This window comes from Melanotaenia boesemani, chromosome 12, assembly GCF_017639745.1.
Source record: "Melanotaenia boesemani isolate fMelBoe1 chromosome 12, fMelBoe1.pri, whole genome shotgun sequence".
NCBI classification, from domain to species: Eukaryota; Metazoa; Chordata; class Actinopteri; order Atheriniformes; family Melanotaeniidae; genus Melanotaenia; species Melanotaenia boesemani.
The window spans coordinates 16728805-16748544 of NC_055693.1; the positions used below are offsets into that span (position 1 = coordinate 16728805).

Here is a 19740-nt window from a genome sequence, read left to right on the forward strand (position 1 = left end):
ATATGTTCCCCTGCAGAGAAACCGTTTCTTTCTGCAGGGTTCCTACCTGAAAGGGTTGTGAATGTCCAAATCGATGTGCAGTCCATTGATAAAGAGCTCTCCATCTCCTGGGTGAACACCGATACTCTCGCTGAGGTGCTGAAAAAACAAACCCAAGTGTTGGTGAAATGCCAAAAATACTGAAATTCTGACAGGAAAAGATGTGCAAAGAGACTCAAAGGATAATGTGTACATAAAGAAAACAATTACACTAAAACATCAAACTGGTTTTGTTGCAGAATTTATGCTGGATAAAGTTTAGAAAGTGAATTCCCCAAAGGAAAACTTTTATTAATTACAAATGTTTTCAAAGATACCATCTGCACTATCATGCAGGAACACTGCTTATGATATGGCACCTTTTGGTTCTCTGCAATTTCTTTTCTCATTTCTTGCTTTACAGCCACTCTTGTCAGTGATCTGTGGGAACAGTAAAACATGTACAGTCACCATCAGCTTTTACCACATCCCCAGCTGGCAGTAAAATGCCAGTTTTAATCTCCAAAAACCTGCGAGCCCTCGAGAGGGGGTGTGTACAGTCAATTCCCTGTAAACATCCATCTCTTACTCAGCACTTTCCGGTGTTATTACAAGCTGGCTGAGCCAAAATAAGCAAACATTAAAAAAAACCTGATTAGAAGCCTGTATATTAGATTTATTTATATTTATATGGAATCCTTGTGGAGGCAGTAGGTGTACCAAGAGGGACAGAGAAGGTAATAATTATCACATAAAGGGGTTTATGTAAGCAATATTTCCAGTGTGCTTTAACAAGCATCTGTGTGCTTAGATCCACACATTGTAACACAGAGTAAGGATCTGATATGGATTTTGGAACAGTACCAAATGCAGTAGCCAGTAAACAAAACAGAGGAATTAAAATGAATTTTCTCACCTTGCTTTGCTGGGAAAGTTCTGACTGAGGTCTCGCATTACCTTCAAAGCATCAAACTTTGGCACAGACATAATTCTAGCTGCAGCCTGGAAACTTAGATCTGTGAAAATCATAGAGCAAATCATAAGCTTTGAGTCTGCAAAAGTAAAAGATTTTTAGACTGAATGAATCCATCCAAGAAATCAAAAGTGTGTTCTGAGGCAAAATATGATTAGCAATTAAGAAATGAGGGCACCATGTAAAACACTGCTCTATTTGAAACTGTGTCCCCTGTTTCTGTGGGACAGACAAAGCATCATGGTGCATTCAGGGTCACATTGAAAAGTCAGAAACCAACACTGACATAGTTTCAAGGTTATATGTTACTAAGTCTTCTTTTTCAATCTTCATTTTTACACAGCATCTTATTTTTATTAGATGATTAAATCAGACAAATAAGAAATACAGCTGCACAAGGACATATTTCCAAATTTTCCCAATTGTTGGGGGGAGTGGGAATTTCTCATCTGTAGCTGCCAGACAACATTTTCACATTTTTCACATTTAAAATTTAATTGTTATCATTGCAACAAAATAAAGGAAAATAATTTTTTTTTATATATAGTCAATGTTAGCAGAAAACTAAAAAGATTTGGGAAAAAAAGCATTTCTGTAAATAACCTATTTATTTATTTGAACATATATTTTTTAGCTTGTGGGTTATGTTTGTATTTGTTATCAGAAGGGACAAAACAGAGGGCATAGACCACCAATCTACAGACATGGACTGGGAAACCAAAACTGAAAAAATGGCAATAGCGACCAGGAGCATGGTAAGAACAAGACACATCTAATTTAGAATAGTGTTTACAAAAAATAAATAAGAAAACAACTTTTGTAAACATTTTCCAACTGACACTTGGCAGACTATGTGTAAATGAATTGTTCATTCAATATAAATGAATTTGATCATATTTTTTTTTGTAGTTTTCAGTGCATTTATGGGCTATGATAATGTAGTTAAAAATTATTTTTCTAAGTTATGCATATGTGTTAATTTTTTTTTTTACTGCAGAGCTTAGGGTAATGGCCCAGTCTGTTCATGTTTTGACAGATACTAAACAGATAAAGCTAGTATGTATAATTATCCCTGCTGTCAGTAAGAACTGTCTAGGAAGACGCTATCCTGTGAACAACATTACAAATCAGTACATGACAGATGTCCCTCTAACTTTGTTCAGACAATCCTAATGAGCATTAAACGGTAAAGTCTTAATTCTAAAAAGAAATCCATTCATAACTGGATAAAACCAGGTGCTGCGTTTGGAGAACTACAATGTACAATTACAACCACTTATATCATGTGTAATTTCCATTTCTCATGCATTTGTTAGCATTGATAAAACACAGAAATAGTTATCAACTATGTTTATAAATAAAGCAGCTTATTACTCCATATTAATTGCACCAATAACTAAGTAACACAGAGAAGGCTTTAACACATAATTATGTTACCTTGCATTTCCCACACTTTGAGAGGGGCCATTTCATCTATGCTCTCCAGAAGATGTTTGCGAAGCTCACCGAGTTGCTCTTGGAGCTCAGGATTAGAATTTCTGTGGAAAGGTAGACACAGCAGGACAATATTACATAGAATAATGTTTTATTTCTTTCTATTAATAAGGATGTGATAACAAATGGTACCCAAGAGCAAAATGAGAAAGATACAAAACAAAGAAAAACATGTTCAGCACAGACATGATGACGAAGTTTCATTACTTACTTTAATGTTCCAAAGAAGAATCCTTGGACTTCATCATTATCATCATCCTCAGCATTTATAATAATCTTTGAATCTACAAAACATAAGAACTGTGTTTAATTGGCTTGGACACAGCAGGGTTTAGCACAACACTGTTTAATAAGTCCCTCACTGACCTTTCACTTCAGTGTCATCCACAGCTTTGTATTCAGTGCTTTTGATGGCCAACTCAACGCCATAACCAGATAATAACATCTTTTGAGGCTTTGGATCCTGCAGCAATTACAAGCAAAGCAACATCTTTAATGTTAACTAGTGAACAGTTTGGTCTGTATATTCATTAGTTTACTAAATATGATGATGAGATGTACTCACTGCAAACATATGCAGAAAAATTAAGCAGACAGAATTTAAAGTGAAATATTGAAGGCAGAATTATTCATACTGAAGTATTTCAACATGGGATTAATGTGGATCCATCTTCTTTGATAGTTAGCTGTTTCTACTTTGATGAAATGAATGTCCTACCCCTAGCTGTAAGACTCACAACAAATTTAGAAATAATATGGCCAGGCAATTTTATTTATAAGGCACATTACCTAAACAAAGAACAACTCAATGTGCCTTACAGCAAACACAAACAACATTTAACAAACTTAACAGTATTATAATTAAAAACAAATTAATTAAACATTTAAAGATTAAAGTCAGATAGTACAGAAATAAAATAAATATATTCAGCTCCCATAAGCACAGCCAAATAAAATCAGTCTAGTCTAAAACACTTCCACACTGGATGCTTGTCTCACATCTTCAGGCAGACTGTTTTAGACTTTATCCGGATAGAACTGAAACGTAGTCTCGCCATGTTTAGTCCTGACTCTGGGAACCACCAGGAGACCACTTCCTGAGGTTCTCAGAGCCAGAGATGGTTCATAACGTTCTAGCATGTCAGAGATGTACTTTAATATATGTGCATTTTATGTTACCTCTAAGCGATGGATAGGAATGTATGCAGACTGGAGCATGGCAAGTGTGAGCAGAACGCTATCTGGTGAAGGTTTCATGTAATCTTACATTTTTTCACTGCTTTTATTTCATCTTTAAATCTAATTTTCAGGTTGAACTTGTTTATCTCTGTATGATCTTCCATCTATTGGTAAGTGTGTTAACTGAGGAAATTTTTCAATGCAACTTGAAGTAAAAGCAATAAAGTAAAATAAAATAAAGCATTTTATGAGGTAACAAAAAGTGGTTTGCCACATGCAGCAGCAGATTCACAGACATTCAACCTTGACATTAATGTCATCCACGTTCCAAGCAGTGTCTCAGTCTTTCACAAGCACAGACACCCAGACTCTGCTTTAATTCAACACACAACTTAAAGGAAAACAGTTTTCATGCATTCTTTGGCATCTGTGCTTCAGTCAGTTTTAGACAAGTCTGTTTTAATTTGTTTTTTTTTTTCCATTACCATTGGTTACTATTTCACTTAATGAAGTCGTACTGTTAAACATTAGTCAACATCCAATTACTAACAACAACAACAGAAAAAAAATAAAATAAAATGTTGAAAAGTATCATTTAAAAGCAAAAACTATGACTGCCTCACATTCCAGTGGGTTTAATTATGAGAATGCTCCATTTGAACATTTACATTTTTACATTTAGTCATTTTGCAGATTCTTTAATCCAAAGCTGCTTTTAAGTAAAAAAGAAAGCAACATTCAAGCATCAGTGAAGAAAGAAACTGGTTTATGCCCTGAGTGCAAAATCAATAAGTCTATCTAAATCTATCTATCTAAGTATTAAAAGAACAGGTACAGATGTAAAGTGAGAGCAACTTAGGAAGAAGTGTTAGGTGTTCTCGGATGAGAGATTCCTAAAGGTAGGGGGGGACACCCCTGTCTGATAGCACTTTGTATTATTTAATGGACATAAACACTGATTTAAGAAAAAAAATTATTTTTTTCCTTTAACCACCTAAAATCCTACAATATTCACCAAAAATGTTTTTTATGGGCAAAATTTGTGGTAGGCCAACTACCTTACTAGACTACTCTTACTGGACCCTTGCTGATGTAACAGGACTATTTTTGTTGCAGTATCATGTGCAACTGGAGAACAGTATTGCTTCTAATATAAACTGCATTAGCGACTGTCAGAAATAAGTATTTACTTAATCAATACAGTTATGATTGTAGCCTGGAAGGGTATACATCAAGAATCTTAGCTTTCCAGTGGTGGATAACATGAGTAGGTAGATTGAGTTAAATTACATTTTTATTTTACATTTTTGTTTGTCATGTCCTCCCATGGGACATCTGGTACCAAAGAGTGAGAAAAAATATCTGTAAGTTCCTTTTACCACATTAAAAAAAGCATCTCATGATTACTAGAGTTATTTCTTTAAACAGTCTTTCTGGGATTAAAAAGAAGCACCTTTCAGTCAATGCTGAATGTGAGTCATCTGAGTTTTGGTTCTTAGAGAACAAAATAAAAAAAATAATACACTGCTCAAAAAAATAAAGGGAACTAATAATTATTACCATGTAACTAAAAGTTAGTCCTATTTCTGGGATATCAATCTGACCAGTTAGGAAGCAACACTGATTGTGAATCAGTTTCACCTGCTGTTGTAGGAATGGAACAGACAACCAGTGGAAATGACAGGTGACTAGCAGGACAACCCCTATGAAGGAATGGTCCTGCAGGTGGTGGCCACAGACCTGTCATTCCTGTCGTCTTCCTTTCTGGCTAAGTATTAAATATAAAGTGTCAAACATTGTTTCTACTAAAACATACTATCAGACAGATAATAGTTTTTTTGTTTTGTTTTTTTTTTTGTGAAAAGTGAATCATCATTTTTAGTGGATCATTAGGTGCTTTAGGAGGAATATAAGTAATACAAAGAAATGGCCCACAACCTTGAATTGGGGTGGATGGATAGACAAAGAAATGGCTGCACTGGAAATGATAAATAGATAAATAAGTGTCCTACTGAATAATGATCCTATTCAGTAGGAGATACAGCAAAACATGGAAGCAAACATAAATATATGAAAAGTATTTCTACTCACCGCTACATAATGCCGCAAAATATATCTGAGTGTGCCCTCTTGAGCTTTCTCTGACAGCACTTTATGAAAAGAGGCAAACTTCTTGGTTCCAATCTGAGCATACAGGATCACAACTGGCACGTCTGTTTTATTGACTCCTGGATATGTGTGATCATTCTTGTACAAGTACGGTTTTGGCCTGCAATCATTTGAGAATGCTGTTAAAGACATTTCAATCAATCGAAAGCCCCAAAAGAATGAAAATTTCTGCTTTGTTCTGCTCTTTTGTATTCAGTGTATTGACAAAAGGGAAAAGCAGTCATTGTTACCTGTTTGCAGCAGCTTTAAGAAGCTTCTTGATTTCCTTGGTGCTGCAGCTGAGTTGGCCGTGGATAGAGACAAAGGCGGGGCAAGCCGGGGGTGGAGGTTCATCGCTGGCTATCTGTAAAAAACAGGATGGGAGAAAAAAATATTCTGTGACAATGAATACAAGAAAAGACTTATATTGCCAGAGCTCTCCATTATTCCCTAACAAATGCCAGTACATAATGAATGTATTAACAGAATTGCATGTATTATAAAATCTCTTCTCTTTTTAAATTATATTTCAGGAAATACTTAATAACATATAGTCACAGTCCAAACAGCAAGAATAATCATGACACTAATTTACACTGTTGCAAACAACGGTTCATCATCTATAAACAGCTAAAATTATGACGTTCAAAGAGCTAAAAAGATTTTATTAAATTATTGCTCATAATGTTGTACTTAGCAATTAGGTGTTAACTTGTTAATCCTTTGAAAATTACATCAAATGAACACCACTTTTGAGTATAAAAAAATATATATTTTTGTGCATTCTTCTTGTATGTGGTGTGAATGTAAAACTGAGGCTTTTAGAAAACTTTGCATTCAAGAAAAATGTCAACACACTTCCTCCTGGTAAAATGTACAGAAAAAATCCACAGAGCGCTCTCCATTCAAGCATTCTCACCTTCCTGCCCACAGCTTCCCACTTAGAGTACATCTTACATTTTCTTTCTATCGACAAGAACTTTTTTTTTTCAGTCTCTGCTGAATTATACTTGGATGGGTTTTTTTTTCATTTTCAGGAATATACTGCCCATATTTTTCATGTTCTTTCTCTCTACCTTACCAAACTGTCCCGATTTTTAGACATCCTCCTCTAGCAAGGTGCTGTAATACATCTGTTCAGTATTTAATAATAAAAATACATATTTTTTAATGCATCTCAACAATGAGAGTATGCTACATTTAGAAAACATTTGGCAAACTGTGCTGACAGGTCAGAATTACAGATAATAAATTGGTCTTTCCAATTTTTTCCAGCAATATGACAACACATGATTTTAATAATTATTAAGGATTAACATGCTAATTTGTATATAAAGATTCATACAATGAACAGGTAGGTAAATTAATACAAATAGTTATAGTTCATAAAATTGAAATTATAGAACAGGTATTTGAGAAATACTACTTAAAGACTGGGTGAAATGAACTGAAGAAAAACTGCAAGTAAGGCCTGCAGAGCATCACTTGCAAAGCTTAAAATGACAGGCATATGTCAGTTATTCACTTTGTCACAGGTTTTTCATCACCAACCAACATCAGCATTGCAATATGGTCCATGTTCTATCTAACTGTATGAGGCAAAAGCAGTGTGGTGCTAAAAAGCTAAATATTTCATTTACTTAAATCACTATGATATTATGTGAGAAGTTGTTTCGATGGCAGAAGTTTGCTCTTCTGTTGTCTCGGTTCTAAGTAGCAGTTAGCTTGGCTCACCCATCAGAAACTCTTTCTGGTTCTCCAAAGTGAGAGTGCTCTGACTGACGTCTACTTTAGGGACAACACTGACGCCTCACAACTACTTCCCCTCCACTACAAAAAAGTCCAAATATCCATTTCATGCTCTTTTTTTTTTTACATGCACTGGGGCTCTGAAATGTTGTAGAGGTGTTTTGGAGCTGTGGCATGGGAGAGTGGAAAATGTCCATAACATTCACTCCTTACTTCCTGGTTAAGATTTTACATCCAGTCCCAAAGTAAAACCTCCTAAATATTTCAGAGTATTTCCTGAAAGTGAGTTGAGGGAGTATGCATGCTTCTAACAGTTGCTGTTTCATTGTCCTTTCTTCAGACCTGTTTGCTGCTTTCTGTTCACTCTGTACTATTATGTAAATGCTTTGATACAAACGGTAATATCATCAACCCAGCAACACAATGATGGCAGAGCCTCATTTGTTATAAACAAACAGATACAGTGTCATGTTTTTATCTCTTATAGCAGCATCTGCAACAAGCAACCAGTCCTGCATTCAACAGTTGACAACATACCTGCTGGGAAGCATGAACAGCTGGTGAGTAGGATCGCAGGGCCAGAGCGAATCTGAGGAGATGAACTTGAAGACCTGTGAGGAACTGGCCCGCCTTTTTAATGATCAAGTTGTAAAACGAGCGCACCGACTCTGTAAGATCAAGATAGCAATAACTGTCTTAATAGAGTTAAGAAATATCTCAAATCTGAGGAATTTGCTGTTGTGAAAATACAAACCTCCATGCTTGTAAACAGTGAGTTCTTTCACAGTGTCAACAAACTGCCAGAACTTTTCATTCCCTTCTTCTCCAACAAACTCGCTGCATAGAAGGAAAATAAAAGTCTATAATCATTTCTTTTTTCTGGGAAAATTTTCACATTTTGACTTATGAAGATCAATGTAACAGCAAAAACACAGGAAGAATTGTCCAGATAAAGGTTTTTATACAGAATATGAAAATTGCTTTTGTATTTATGGCCGTAGAGGATACTGAGGTTGTGTCCTGTTTAAGTGAACAGTCTGACAAGAGTTTACATACTAAAATAAAAATACTTGATCAAAGTGGATATTTTATCCACTCACACCAGATTTCTTATATTCAGGTTAGACTTATTCACAAAATGAACACAATCAGTTAAACATTTTTGGTCCAATCATCAGAAAACATTGGCAGAAGGGTCAAAATTGTATCCAAAATCCAATATTTAATGTACCGATTCTTTTATTTTCTATCCACCTATCCCACAAACTAATACAATGATAGAAAAGGGTTTTAAAATATGCCAGTCCTTCAGGAAGGAAGCAGCTGCAAAACCATCAGTGTTGAGGAGCTTTTCTTGCTTAATGAGAATTTGTGGAAATTTTAAATGAGACCAGAAGAGGCACATCTGGCTGTAAATTATATGCTTCAACATTATTACTCTAGACTGATTTATAATAACTTAACCATTACATAGAATAACTAACTATATATTCTGACATTATATGTTTTTGTGTGTAATAATATATATATATATAAAGCAGTGTAGCTTTTGAGCTAGACAGTGTTTATGTCTTGCAAAAATGTATTAATCAACTAATTATTAGAGGTCTCAAACATATGAGTCAATATAAATCTAAAGACAAAAGTGTAATGGCATGGATATATTTGAGTGGTATAGTGACTTCCTGGAGTTGATTGCCTTTTTTAATGTAATCAATTTATCAGCTCTAGCCTCTTGAAATAATTTTCTGCATATTATTATCTTCTGATCTTGAAACGATTTTTTTATGTTGTTACGGATTCATTCATTCATTCATTCATTCATTCATCCAAGAGTAATAAGTAGACCAGTTAATATTAATAAAGAAGTAGAAGCTATGTGTTTAAATGCCACACATGTTCCCTCGGAAGAATACTGTACCTTGTCTCAAGGAGGAAGGGGGTCATGTTCCACTTGGCTTTGAGACTGGCAGTAACGCCTTTAGGTGCTGATATAACTTGATGCATATTCATCATCAGCAGTAACAACACTATCGTGGTCTTCATTGTCGCGACGGAACATGAACCTTCAGTAGTAAAGAGCAAACGCACCACGGTCATCTCAGCTCTTGAGCATTTGATATGTGCCAGCCACTGCCACGTAGTTACTGTAAATTATGACCTTTAACACAAAACTGTACACAGAAATTTCTAAAAAAAAAAAAAAAAAAAACACTCGCCAATTTCGACTGTTATACAAGCTCGCAACATAAGAACTTTTTGTTTTGTATGTTTAATAAAAAAAATAACAGCTTCTTGAGATGAGATGGGTCATAGAGCAGACTAAAGTTAACTTAGCTTCAGACTGGAAGTATGCAGTTTTGTCGTTAATTGGAGTCCCACAGTGGCGTGGTTAAAATAACAGAAATTACAAACATGGCTGACTTTAAACATATAATCGTGTACACAACAGCTGTGTAGCTGCTGTTAACTGTGTTACCAGTAATGTAGCTCTCACCCCGTTGGTGATGCTGACCGCTTCCATACAAAGCGAGAGGCTTCAAGGAGGTATTTTGGGCAGCTAGCAGAGGCATTCAAAGCTAACCAGTGCTGTATAGAGGTGACTCGCGCGGACCGTTATTTCTGTTTAAAACAACCGAAAAAGATTAAATAAAACAGGATAAATTATTATTTTCTGACACTTTTTGTGACGTCGTTTACACGGATACAGCAGGTGATATTTGGTGTACAACGAAATAAAGCTAAGTGATAATATGCGAATCTTTCGGGCACAGCGGAAGACAGCTAAGGGGACAGAAGCTGATGCTCACACGCTTTTCTTTCTAACACTGGGGCATGTTTTGGCTTAACTGTCGCGTAATCAGTGATGATGTCTCAGTTTAAAATATGACACTTCTTGTTGATTAAAAATATCAAAATAATGTCAGCGTTTTATGTATGTAAGTGTAAGCGCTAGTCTATCTGCGATAATAATAATAATTTTTGTCTGTGAGTTTCAAAGTTATTCATTTATTTATTTGAAACCGAAGAAATAAATGTGTAAATCCAGTTTTCAAAGGAAACGTTGCCATTTTTTTCACTGGCCTCTGGTCAGAAACAGCAACAAATTCCTGATTTTGCTCAGATGAGTCTCTATGGGATTATAGGTGTACAAGCATTCAGCAGCTGGATTCAGGTTGTGGTCCATAAACCTCAGACATCCTTCATCAACATCAGTGTAACAAAGGCTGATGGGTTATAAATGCAGGATATTACAGTTTTTAAATTATACTGAGCTTCATAGTATCTTTAATCAGCTGCATTTTCCGTGAAGTAAATATTTTTCCACATATTTTTGTCATGTATAATTCAACTTTTCTGATTAAATTGTTCCCAAGCGACTAAAAGCGACCTTGATGACACCATTAAGGAGTTTTTTTGTTTGTTTGTTTGTTTTGAGGGTCATTCTTTTTCACATTGCTCTGAGAGCCAGTGAGCTGTTTCACAGGCTGAACAGTCTCTCCCACGACCAGTTCAATGTTTCTTATAAAAAAAATATAGGTGGCGTGTCCTTATAAACATATTAAGCTATTTGAAGCTTTCTCTTGGCTATTATATCTATTTAAGCTTTGGGTTTTAAAGTTAGGTACGCTGGCAGGTATTAAAGGCAAAGATCATTCAAATAAACTATTTGAAAATGTTAAATTCTTACAAGATTATAGCCTGTTAAAAGAGGGATATAATTTAATCAAAGGTCACAATCTGATGAATGAGTTTTAAAAGTTTCAGGATTTAGAATTTAAATTTGTGCTTAAATATCTGTGTTGTTTGCGTTTAGCGGGCTTTTGCTTTTGCACTCCGTCAAACAAGATTATGGGATGGATGGGATAGGATGTAGCGCTCTCCCAGCCCAACCACGACGAGAGCATAACGCAAATTTGTCGACTCGGATGCAGCAGCATCCTCTCAAAAGCACTGCCTCAGCACAGCCAGTCAGTCTGCCTTCAGCCCGTAAAGGATGCTACCAGCCGTAGGATCCAATTCAAGAGTCCAGACCGAGATAAATCTCTACCGAAGTAAGTCTGTCAACGAAATTAACCACGCTTTGATTTTAAACTACATGGGATCAGCTCTGAAACTGAAGAGGAGCTGAAACTGATAAACTCATTGCCTCATTTTCATTTTCAACTTGATATCGGAGCATTGGAGTCGTCGGCACGGATGCAGCTCCATACCGGTTCCAGAAGTTGGACAGTCAGAGATGTAAATGCAACGAGCATTGAATTTGGACATTCCCAGCAAAGTGCAGACGGTGTGCGTTATTGTGCATTGGCCGATTTGAATTATATTAAGTGTCTTACAGAGGGTGATCAACATGTGGCACTTAAATAAAAGGCACCTTTAATCTATCTCAGGCATGGAGGAATATTGATCTCCGAAGAGCCTTTGGGTGCAACTTATTCACAGTAATGGAATGAAGACACTAATTCTGAGATAATGGATGATAGATCCAGTAAGCTGATTTTGGTCCCTATCTTAGCTGTCCTTTTTGTAATGATAGGTTACCAGTACATATGTCCTGCTGGCAGCAATTCGTGCCACTTTAAGACTGAGGACAAATTCAGAGGAGTGAGTCTACTTTCTTCCTCATATCAGGACAGCGATGATTTCTACAGAGATCAAGATTTGGAGGATGACAGTTCTCCAAAACTACCGTCTAAATTCAACTTCACCGAAAGAGACCTTGATAGGCATGTGGAGTTCAACATCAAAGGGGACGACGTGATAGTGTTTTTGCACATCCAGAAGACCGGGGGAACCACTTTCGGGAGACACTTGGTGAGGAATATTCACTTGGAGCAACCGTGCGACTGCAAGCCTGGACAGAAGAAATGCACTTGTCACCGACCCGGGAAAGAAGAGTCTTGGCTATTCTCCCGCTTCTCCACCGGCTGGAGCTGCGGACTGCATGCGGACTGGACCGAGCTCACGAACTGTGTTCCTGTCATTATGGATAAAAAGGAAGCCCAGAGGAATAAAAGGTAATAAATTAAGTCTCCATGTGTGTTTTGAGTCCCCAAGACCAGCAAAGATGCTAAACATATGTGTTCAAATAAATGTGTGGGATGTTTTGTGGCAGTGAAACCTCTGGGATCCCTTATACAGAAAGTGACTTTGAATTCATGAGGGTTTGTATGGTCTATTGTTTAGAGTGTTTATGATTAAATGGGCACAGGATGAAGAAATAGGTTGAAGCCTGGTAATCTCAGGTAATGAATAACACTGTCATCTACACCTACACGAAATGAGAATGTGAGATAAAAGGCGAATTAAGGTAAGTATATGTCTAAATATATGAGACTCAAGGTAAGACAGCTGTAACAATCTCTATTCAAACTCTCACCGTGCTTGACTTTGCCTAAGCTGTTGCCTGAGTGTGCATTTTGCCTTCACACCCATCCTTCCCAGTTAACTTTTTTTTTGATTGTTTTGCTGTTTTGCCATTGTTGATGCTGACTGTACAATACACAGGATTTCCATTTGAGATCAGAAACAATTCTGTGTGTGGGAGCATACTCCAAATGTTCACACATCTTGTGGTGATTTCAGTGTAGCTGGGTCAGACCCTCACTGATGCAACCTACCGAAAATGTATGGGGGAAGAAAACAAACAACAAAAAAACAAAACACAAACACCCCATAACCCACAAGTGTCCTGTCATCATTGTACTTTGTTCCCTGGTGAGATATGTCAGTTCCATTGAGCTTTTCTTTTCAATAGCTGCATAGGAGCAGTTTACTGCTCCTCCATTTACACAAAAATCATCTTATTTGTTGCCATATCACCTCACACCTCAGTTCAAATTACCCCAAAATGCCTGTCTGATGTTATATGAAAAGAAAAGAACAAATGAACCACTTTTATTTCAAATGCACTTTCTTTTTTTATATGCAGCTGTAACTGCAGCACGACATTTGCAATTAGTAATGTAAAAGAGATGCAATACAAGTACTAAAGAGGCTAATTGCAATGACTGCATGAGCAATATACTTAATGTGATGTATGCGTGCATTTCAGTGCTGTAACAATATCTGGACTCGCTGATTTTTATTTTTTAATTGCATTTCTGTACAGGCTGTTTGTTAAAAATAAGACATGAAAAAGCCAATTCATTGGAGCACACATCAGATAGGAAGAGCACTGACCAAAACGTCTCATTACATAAGCTGGATTTCTGAATGGTGGAGAATGTTCTGCTCCCTTCTAAAAAACACAATCATACAGCAAAGTACACGAGCACATGATATAATTCTGCTGTGCCAAGTGTTTTCTTTACTCAGGGAAGCACTCGCTGGATGCGACAGCTCTTCATGTCACAGCTGCAGCATCTGTTCTGCACTTACAGTCCTCTTGTCTCTTGTTCTTTAGTGGGCTCCCGCAGCATCTATTCTGAGGTTATTCTGCTTCATCCAAGACTGCTGGCAGACACATTATGTTAGACACCCTCTTTAACCAGCTACTGCACAAGGCACATTTACTTAGAGAGATGACTAAAAGCATTATGCAAATGTCATCTTCATAATCATTTTGTATATGAGCAATGCCTTCATTAAAATATCTATTAGGTGAAAGTAAAAATAATCCCTTGTGTGCAACATTTGTTACAAAAATGCAATAATCCACTCCTTTTACTTCATTTGAGGTTGCACTGAGGGAATACCAATAGTATATCACTGCCTAATTTCGATGCCAGGCCCTTCTTTTGTGGATGAAGACCTCTCGGATCGACTGACTGTCTTTCCGCAGTCATACAACTTTCCAACTCTTGAGGTGGCAGCCGAGGAGGGTTGAGACGGCAACCCCAGCATGGCCTTGTGTGGCCTTTTCAACAGAGCAGGGCGTGTTGCTGGGTAAGCCAGCCGTGCGGCCCAGGAAAGGTCAGGCGTGTCAGGCTGGATCAGTGTGCATGTCCTGCGGTGTGGCTCCTCTGGAGTATGCTGTCAGTCAGGGGAGAAGTAGAGCTGGCAAGTCGGCTCTCTTCAGGGGCTTCCTGGAGAAACATACCTCTTAGTGATGTCCTCTTATGCTGCTTTTTGGAGAGTTTCACGGTATTACTTTGTCTGCTGCATGAATTTAGCTCATTGGGCAGGTTGTTTTCCTCTCAGGCGATTGCAGAGGTCTGTGCTGAGGAGTGCTGCTGGAATTATTTTTGATTGTTTCATGTTCATTATCTGCCTCTCCACTCTGGAATTACTCATGGAGATTTATTCAGTGTGACACTGGAGAGCAAAAAAAGGAACAGATTTTTAAAATTTATTTCATACCTAAGTAAAGGACAGTCTGAGTAAATCATGTCTTCAAAAGGTTGGAGTTAAGAATCAGATAAATATTTGATATTTCTTCCCTTAAAATCAAAGCACTTTTTTGTTTTTCTTACAGTCACATTTTACAGTGTTTTTTTTATTCATATGCAGTCAAATATCTGTGACCAAAATACATAAACAACCACAATACAGCTTTATTGTTTTGGTTAAAAAGAGCAAATTCTACTCTTTACCACAGCCTTAAGTCCTTACTGTTGTGTATACAGTGCGCTCCTCAATGTGGGAATTCTGCTTTCCAATAATTGGTTCATGCCTGTACTGGTATGAGTGGTTGTTAGTCTCTCTGTGTTGGCTTTGTGATGGACTGGCCAGGATGTACCCTGCTTCTTGCCTCATAACTACTGGCACTGGCTAGTAAAATAGTGAATATGTTACAGTAACCATCTGATATAATACATAATTTAATCTTATGTTTATGACAAAAATAAACCCACTTTTCATCAGACTAGGGGTACCATTCACAGCCTTTGTTGCTCATCAGAAAAAACAAAAGAAACATCTCTTTAAGAGAACCAAAACACAGAAACATACACTTAGCTTAGCTAAAGTAAATAAGAGATGATGCCGCAATGTGTCATGTGAAATATTATTTTATAAGATTATTGAAAGGTGCTGTAGTATTATTTATTTAAAGCTTTCCTATCATAGAGTAACAAAATCAAAATGCATGATTTGCATAGTTTTTGACATACGTAGAAACATGACATTTAACCCTTTCTTACGTAAAAATGAACAGAATTTTTTAAGGTCAACCATTTGCTAAATAATCTTAGTACTGAGAAAACAAGATTTGTCAGCTGAACCAACAATTTACAAACCTCACAACATTTCTGCATGAGCTATTTTAGGTGAAATACCCTCGTCAGTCCTTTGAGTTATCGCTGGACTCATTTGAACCATGCTCATATCGCGTCTCATCCTTTGATTATAGCACAGCGGTGGATCACTTTGGTGGACTCTTTGTTATGCCTGTCTTTGATGAGTTCAAGCACAGTGCAGTATGCCTGTAAATCATGTCATTACCTTTGCCATGTAGGTTTTATTTTTATGTTTCTGTCAGGTTCAAATAGAGCTGCATATCTGCTAAACTGGCAGGCAAAGTTTTTTTTTTTCCTGGCTTTAATTATTTTAGTTCATTTTTTTTTTATACATAGGACCTTACCTTCACCAGGTCACAACATTTTGAATAATTACTTTACACTAATAATTTCAACCAAGCCACATGAAGTATAATAAAATATATACAGATAAAATCAGATTTGTTTAATTAATTAAATTTTATCTGTAAAGGACACAACATGCAGATTAGTGCAAGACACAGCGCTTTAGGTTCCACTCAAAAGTTTATACATTAAAAAAACATAATTTGAGACGTAGACATATAAAGTTTTGCAAAAATATATTTATAAAGGAAATCCAGAAACAGAAATAATGTTTATATTTATTAGATCTTTTTTCAATCTGATCTAAAACTGATTTGATCTACATTTATTTGAATACTAGTTGATTCATTTTGTATGTCATTGTCAAAAAATAGTATTAAAAAAAAGGGCTAATAAACAAATAAATAAACAGATTGATAGAAAGACATAACGGAAGGCTGTTGTGGTGGGCAGTAATGATCCCCTGTACTGGTCCTAATTGCAGCACAGCTGAAGAAGCCTCTGATGGAAGACCCTCCATTGTTTGTAGAAGGTGTGCAATGCTGTCCAATATATTTAGTAAGCCATGCAACATTCTTGTCCAGTAGATCAATCCCCTGCATAAGTAATGTTTGAGCCATAAACTGTCCATATCATACACCAGTGGAAGTTTTATATCTACAACTGTATGCCAAATATTGTAGGTAAGATTTATCTAATATCAGTTTCTTTAGTCTTGATGATTCTGTACAGATGTACTAAGTACATCTTATTAGCATCACCAGTATTCTCACAATTTCAACTTTGCTCCCAGGACTAATTACCTCGCCCTTCCTGTTCATGCACCATTAGCTGCATTCAAACAAACATCTTGCCTCTATGTGTAGTTGGAACTGTAAATCAGATGATAAGCATGCATGTCACAAGCCTTGTCTCAAGTCTTACAACATTTATCTATATTATCTTTAATAATTTTCCCTACTTTAAACTGAAACCTCATGGCAATTCTATGCTTGGGCTGATGCTGCAGTTTTTAATTATACAAACTTCATTAGCAGTTTTCTTGGTGCCTATGCACAATGAATACTGAGCTTCATTATGTATAGAAAAATATCCAGTTATGGGCAAAGCACAGACCCTTTGTGATGTTTTATGTTCATAAAATGTAAAGAGAGATGTTATTACGAGTGACATGTTGCATGATTTTAGTTCTGCTGTTGTAGATCTAGCTGTGTTTTTTGTGTAATGAAGAAGTGGGAATTAATTGGAAATTAACTAGTTGTCAGTCTTTGGGAAGGTGAAGAAAATGTCCTGTGTCAAATTAGGTCACTACTGGTGTAAATAATTGCTGTAAACTTAAAGTTTGATATAAGCTAATGCATGATGGAAGGCTATGCTTTATGGGAATTATTTGCTTGGTTGGAATCCTTCTTTATTCATCAATAACTTAATGCAAGGTCATTAGCAGGTGAAGTAGTTATGCTATGTGTATAGCCTAATTTACTCAATGCAGCTGCAGTCCCAGCAATTTTTATTGATTTATTTGTTTTTTACCCACATCTCTCCTAATAATAACTTAACATTAAATTTCTTCTGTACATTTCCTACATTTCTTTGACAGACTGGAGCTGTAATAAACTGTTATCTCTAACATGGCACCCCAATGATATTCCAGAATCCTTCACTCAGTAATACATTGCATCAAATTTTATTCATAATAAATGGTGCAGAGATGGCCGCAATTACTGTGTGGTTGTTACCACTTAACAGCTCTGATCAGTCAACCTTGCCAGCCTCACTCCGTCTACTACCTGTGTGTGACATCCTCCAGTTCTCTGCATCTTACTGAGTATGTAGAAGAGAGTGGAGGGCAATTGTCCTGCATGCACATCATTGTTGCTTATAGAGAAGAAATATTACATTTACAGCTTTAACTCACTAGTGGGCTTACACTTTCCAGCTGTGCACTCATGTTCAGTCAAGAGATGAAAGTGCAGGACCTCAATGAGACAAAAGGGTAGCGGGGTAATGGATGCCCTCTGGGCGCAGATCAACTAGAATGAAAGTTGAGTAGATTTACAGTTCTGGCTGTATCGTCAGATGTAGGAGAAAGAGTGCCCATCAAAATGATAGGATGTTTATTATGTGTGAAGCTTAGCGTGCCCTTGCAGGCCTTGGACTTCCAGGCACAGAGATTGCTTTTCATGTGTCATTAATCCAAGTCGTCATTGCTGGCAGGCCTGAGCAGTAATCCAGTTGGTTGATAATTAAGTGTTACCTCCATAGAGTGCAACATCATGTGTGAAGCACTTGCTCATCATCATGACAAATAAAACTCAAATCAGAATATGCAGTGGAAAATGTAGAGCGCTTATTATTTTACAAAAAGGAAAAAAACGTGAAATTTTTAAGAGGTCTTTGCAAATTTTTGTGTTTTTCTTTTTTTTTTGTTGTTGTCTGCTTTTTAAAAATTAGCTGCTCTATTAAATGTTATACAAAGCATCAAAAGAAAAAGAAAAGAAACAAAAGGTACACACAAAAGGGAACTCGTTTTATCCAGTAGTCTTCAATTATTGCTACCAAAACTTTTTCAGTAACCTGACCAAAATCCCATCATAGTATTATTTTTCTTCTTTTCTTCTTTTAATTTTTTTCTAGTCTTGCCTAAATTCTCAAAGTAGTACATCCCATGTAAACTATCCACTAAGGCCATTTTCTAAGAAAACGTTTTCATGTCAGAAGGAATAAGTAATTCACTGGTACTTGTAAGAGCACAGGACTTTGTTATTATTTTGGAGATGTTTCTTAGAATATGTTTTTTTTTTTTTTAGCTGTGAGGACAAGTTGACCCTTTTCAGCTTCCCTATAGACTCAACAATCTTGGATTAACTAATGCAGTTTGTTTTTCCTGGCTAGCAACACAGTCTCGAAAATGTTTGAAATGTTTGTTACACATTATGGATGACTGCTTTATTAATGAAGATGTGATGGAGTGGTGACCTGTCCAGGGTGCACCCTGCCTCTCACCTGTGAAATGCTAGGTTAGGCCCATGCTCCCCGCAACCCTCGATGGACGAAGTGGTACAGATGATGAATGAGTTAACGACTGCTTTATTAACGAGGCTCAGTGCGATCCTTACTTTGCTGACATTGAAGCTAAAAGTTTAACAGCCATATTTTACATTTGCCAACCTTGTGGATTTGAGGTGATATCATGCTTAAAAATTGAGTGTGTTTAAAAATACTTTTCCTTTGTGTACAAGGTGTGCTAATTTCCTTACCAGTTTTGCAACTTCACAAGTCAATATTATCCTTTTGCCTGCCCCTTATAAGAATTCAACCAATCAGAATACACCTCTCCCAAACCCTCTCACTTGGGGACTCAAAAAGACCACAACAGATATAATGTTTAATTTTACCAGTAATTAAAGCAGCTAGTAGTTCCCTCTCAAGCCCACTATATAAAGCTAACTTCTGCTCTCCCATCAAAAACAGCAAACTAGCTTAGTAATCTCAGAAGGTGGTCTTATCAGAAACTGCAGCCTGCCTGTGTACAGCCCACTGCCATCCCTTCATACTGTTGTAGCTTACAGGCTCGTCCCCTGGGTAAAAACAATAATTACTGGTCATAATTCCAGTTCTGTGTTGTAGCCGTCACGTACACCCTACTTA

At 36.7% G+C, this 19740-nt stretch overlaps 2 protein-coding genes across 3 annotated transcripts in view; one reads left to right on the forward strand and one right to left on the reverse strand.

The window, feature by feature from the left end:
* Window positions 1-10161, reverse strand: part of uggt2 (UDP-glucose glycoprotein glucosyltransferase 2) — a 39128-nt gene extending 28967 nt beyond the window's left edge. Inside the window, exons 1-12 of one of the 2 annotated variants that reach the window (XM_042001059.1) lie at window positions 10059-10161; window positions 9483-9627; window positions 8316-8398; window positions 8099-8229; window positions 6064-6176; window positions 5756-5933; window positions 2852-2948; window positions 2697-2769; window positions 2429-2529; window positions 935-1034; window positions 399-459; window positions 47-138 (exon numbers count right to left, since the gene is read on the reverse strand). In XM_042001059.1, coding sequence (XP_041856993.1) covers window positions 47-138; window positions 399-459; window positions 935-1034; window positions 2429-2529; window positions 2697-2769; window positions 2852-2948; window positions 5756-5933; window positions 6064-6176; window positions 8099-8229; window positions 8316-8398; window positions 9483-9627; window positions 10059-10134 — 1250 coding nt within the window. In that variant the 5' untranslated portion in view covers window positions 10135-10161. Of the gene's footprint in view, window positions 1-46; window positions 139-398; window positions 460-934; window positions 1035-2428; window positions 2530-2696; window positions 2770-2851; window positions 2949-5755; window positions 5934-6063; window positions 6177-8098; window positions 8230-8315; window positions 8399-9482; window positions 9628-10040 lie in introns of both variants that reach the window. The other variant, XM_042001058.1, reaches the window with a different exon arrangement.
* Window positions 10162-11498: 1337 nt separating this feature from the next.
* Window positions 11499-19740, forward strand: part of hs6st3b (heparan sulfate 6-O-sulfotransferase 3b) — a 74857-nt gene continuing 66615 nt past the window's right edge. The window contains exon 1 of the mRNA XM_042000805.1: window positions 11499-12582. Coding sequence (XP_041856739.1) covers window positions 12038-12582 — 545 coding nt within the window. The 5' untranslated portion in view covers window positions 11499-12037. The remainder of the gene's footprint in view (window positions 12583-19740) is intronic.